Source organism: Terrapene carolina, unplaced genomic scaffold, assembly GCF_002925995.2.
Source record: "Terrapene carolina triunguis isolate 2854851 unplaced genomic scaffold, T_m_triunguis-2.0 Scaffold62, whole genome shotgun sequence".
Lineage (NCBI taxonomy): Eukaryota > Metazoa > Chordata > Testudines > Emydidae > Terrapene > Terrapene triunguis.
The window spans coordinates 59,348,756-59,353,283 of NW_020664413.1; the positions used below are offsets into that span (position 1 = coordinate 59,348,756).

Here is a 4,528-nt window from a genome sequence, read left to right on the forward strand (position 1 = left end):
GCCTAAGAGAAATACTGCATTGGGCTATTAGCTGGGAACTGTAAAGCCACAACCGTTTTAATGTAACTTGCATCCAAAGGCACAATTCTGCCCTCTGAAATGAACCCTGGCTGCATACTTTATGTGCCATTTCTCCATAGCTGGTCCCTTCTTATTGCTCCTAAAAAGTTAGTTTAGAAGTCTACTTGAAAAGCTGGCTTAGTGGCCCAGCTACAATGCTAAGCATAGCCTTGAAAAGTTTGGATCCCATTTTGACTTCAGACGTTTTTCCCCCTCAGGCCAGGAAGAGTGAAAGTGCGGCAAAGGCATGCATAGAGTTCTGAGCCATAAGAGCTGGGGCAGGAAGGGAAGCTATATCTTGCATACCATTTAATTAAGTATAGCACAGAGGGCTCTCAAAGAGTCCTGTTCAGTCCACTATAAGAAGAGCAGTAGCCATATAAAGCGTGGAAAGACAGTGGGTGTGACCCATATTGTTCTGACAAGGACACAAGAGCCACCATAACTGCTCTACATGCACCATCTAGAATTTAGTTAAAGCTTGTCTGAATCTATTTACAGCACTGCAGTAGTTATCAATTTGAATTCCTCCTATGACACCTTTCTTTCAGGTCAGATTTTGCTCTCTCAAATGTAAAGCCACTACAAGTGATCAGCCCATATTAAGTTCTCTGGTGGGTAGCAAAACCACCTATACAGAAGTGCCATGAGACACGCAAAGTGTTCAGTTACATGAAGTGTAACACAATGACAAAAATATACTATTACAAATGGGGAGGGGGGGGCGCGAGGTAGTCAGATACTGGTCCAGAATTTTTTCTACCTGAAGCACTGTGGTTCCTGGTTCTACGAAGACAGGCTGCCCATCAACGAACACCTCTATCACGTTGCTGGCTGCTGTAGTGGTTGTACGCACTAAAAGATACAAGAAAAAAAAAAAACTGAGAATATAAGTCACTGCTAAATGTGACATGCAGTATTTTTGGTCTCTTTACTCTAATTGGTTGACCAGAAAGGTTAACATCCAAACCTGTGCTCCAAAAGACTAATAAACATTTTATTAGTCAGTTTTCCACATACTGGAGGCTACTTTAATTAAGAAGTTGGCATCTAGGTATCCTGGTGATGGGCACCATAAAAATCCATAGACGGGATTACTGCAGGCAAATTTCTTAGATGATGCTTACTAATGTTTTGACAGTTATGCCGCCTATTATACTGGCTATATCAAGAATAAACCAAACAAAAAAAATATAACCCTGATTTCCATTAGCTTATCTAAAATTCTTATTCTTCATTGCATCTCATCTAGCACATTTGGCATTGCTATGTCTTCAACCATTATGAACTAGGATGCAACCAAAAGCTTAAAATATATTATTTCTTCAATTGATGCAGTATGTCTATCAAAACCCTAGATATAGGATCATTATGTAAAAATACATATCACAATAATTAATCTAAGTTGACCATTTCAAAAACACCACCAAACAACAACAACGTGGATATTCCCTAGGGCTGGTATCACTTGTGAAGCTCAGTGAGATGTTATTTCTAACATGAGAGAGGAAAAGTACAGAGAATAGCTGATGGCCAACTTTTAAAAGCAAATTAATCATAATTCATGTGTTTTCTTTTGAGCTATCTTTCACATACATTCACTAATAAATGCAGATTTAAGGTACAATATAGCTTTATCCCCCACAAAATGGCTTTTTAAATGCTTGCCACATAAAATATTAAAGTGTGCTTTCTTTTTGCTTTGACAATTGCATTGTTTTTCATATGGCAAATTATGGTTTGTTTTTTTTAAAAAGTCAATGTGGCTAACATAACACACCTGTAAACATTCAGCCATTCAGACTGCTTAAGTGGCTTAGCGTTTCTACATCTCTCATGGAATGTCAATCCCTGGATACTCCAGTGCATTGTTAGTGGTCTTGCGGAATGAGGGAAATTTTAAAGGACATTAGTACCAATCACAGTCAGGACATTCTTCTTTCACATGATTCAGAGTAGCCCTAAATGGGAGGGAGCCGCAGACAGGGCATTCTCCATGAAGGCCCCTTGGCTGTGGAATTCACTTCCTTCTGGACTCTTACAAAGCCAGACTTCTTGTTACATTCCAGCCATACCAAAAGTCCATTTTTTTCTCCTCAATGCATTTGGAAAGCATGCAGGTTGAGGGGTAGAAGGATTTTATTGTTATGTTTGTTGGCAAGTTAATGTTAATAATAAAGGGTAGAGTAGTATGAGCAACTTATTGAAGGATGTTTCACATTATTTAACATTGTTAACTTCAGGATATATAAAAGTTTCCATAGCCTAAGATGGGTGCTTATAGTTATTTGTATTTAGAAAAACAACTAATAGCTAGTACAATCCAAACCCCACCAGCAACAAGAGCACTATATGAAACCCAGAGAATGGTAGGAAATTTGTGTAATAACCCCAATATACAATGCCTTCTTTACGTGCATTGTGTCACTCTGTATAAGTAGGGAAAGGCTTCTCATGCACTTGTGTATAAAATGCAGGCAGACTCACCACATCCTTTGGTGGATTGAGTGACACCAGCTAAGGCCCTGCGGACAGCAGATAATCGCAGCATGGTGCTGAAAATTAATACAAGAGAAGTTAGTGGGTTAAATTTTAGCAATTAAGATCAGCGTGATATTTCTATGATGGTGGATAAAAATCAATAATTTTAATATTTAAATTAAATACAGACTTACTTTAAAAAGTCAATCTAATTAAGTATGAAGTTAACATCTATGTTGGCCTAAATTTATTATATATTATATTTAAATTATTTTAATTTAAATTAAATACAAAAAATATTAAGCAGTATCTTTGTGCCAAGTTTTAAAGACAGTAAAACAACTGAACTGGTGGAAGTTGCTGACTAAGCATCAGGAACCAGAGTTTGTTGAAGTGCTACCCCAGCTTTTGACAACAGAGCCTCCTTCTGCAGGCACAGAAAGAATACATTTTTTCATTTCAGTTTGTTCAACTAGCTCAGTTCAATGACTAGTGCACTCAAAGTTAAGAAAGCAACTGGAAATTGTAAGAGCAGGCAAATTTGTTTTCTTCTTCCAATCTATGAATAAATATTAGATGTGAGAATGAGATCTACTAGTTCTAAAATCCTGAAGAACATGGTGTCCAGAAACAATCAATTCAATTCACTAAACTACAGATAATACTTCCACTATTTAATGAAGTTAGTATTAAATGCAAAACAAGTTTATCAAAACTTTTTCTCTTAAAATTAAAATGTTTGTGACTGATTTTGAATTTCCATCCAAATAGAGCTTGACAGAAACACTATCTAGTAAGAAGTTAAGTGATATAACTGCTTAAATAAATGTGTATCGATATAGTGTATCCTGCTGGATAGCAAAAAGAAGCAACAAATTTAGTGTAAAGGCTATATTTAGTTGCAAATCCGCATGTTTTAACAGTTACCAACCAATAAGAATCAACTTTGGGGGAGGGGGGGAAGCAACTAAAAATGCAAATACAAAACATGATTAAAATCGATGGATTTAAATCAAAATCTGCTTGCTGATTTAAATCGTGATTTAAAAGGATCATTTGATTTAAATTAAAGCTGATTTAATCTGCCCTGATTTCTCCAGATCTTAAGTTTTTAATTTGTATGCAAGACTGTTCCATACAAATTACAAAAACTTTTGTATCATATGTCCAAAGCGATGAGTAGATGACAGCACCAAGAATTCTTGAGTTCTAATCCTGGCTCTGACAACGATTACTTCCATAGCCTTGGGCAAATCAATCACTCAAGCTCAAATTTTCAGGTGCCCATTAATTCTGAGTGCTTAACTCAACACAGCCTAAGTCTTGATTTTAGAGGGTGCTGGGCATCCACCATAACTCCAGCTTAAGTCAACAAGAGTAAAAAGTGTGCACCCAAAACTGAGGCATTCAAAGTTAGTGAACATTTTTGAACATGTGAGCCCAAGAGATTTAATACAGGTCACACTGTGAACCAATAGCAAGGATGGATATAAACCCAATGTCTCCGGATTTCCAGTCTTGTACCCCCACCAACTGGTCAATGCTGGCTCCCTATTCCAAACTAACAGGGAGCTATCAAAATAAGAGTGTTTCCATTAGCGTGCATGTCACTTTACAGAAAAAAAGTAGAATGACAAAATCTCTTCCATAAGCCGCTCACAGTCTAAAACAGATAACTTTAACAAAGCAAATGACAAAAGAACAAGAAAAAAAAGAAAGGAAGTTGAAAGAAAAGACTGCTCTTGGAAAAGCATTATTTGCAATTAATTGTTTCTGATGTGTTGTTTTTAAACTGAATGTTTGTTTCTCCTTAGTGTCAGTCTGAATTGGGCTCCCCCAGCTTTCTAAATACATATAGACAGGTTTCAGAGTAGCAGCCGTGTTCGTCTGTATCCGCAAAAAGAACAGGAGTACTTGTGGCACCTTAGAGACTAACAAATTTATTAGAGCATAAGCTTTCGTGGGCGACAACCCACTTCTTCGGATG

General features: G+C 37.0%; 1 protein-coding gene across 2 annotated transcripts in view; it reads right to left on the minus strand.

The window, feature by feature from the left end:
• Positions 1-4,528, minus strand: part of NDUFS1 (NADH:ubiquinone oxidoreductase core subunit S1) — a 29,868-nt gene that overhangs the window by 17,878 nt on the left and 7,462 nt on the right. For both annotated transcript variants that reach the window (XM_024206317.3, XM_024206326.2), the window contains 2 exons: positions 2,548-2,615; positions 824-915 (listed from right to left, as the gene is read on the minus strand). In XM_024206317.3, the coding sequence (XP_024062085.1) occupies positions 824-915; positions 2,548-2,611 (156 nt within the window). In that variant the 5' untranslated portion in view covers positions 2,612-2,615. The remainder of the gene's footprint in view (positions 1-823; positions 916-2,547; positions 2,616-4,528) is intronic.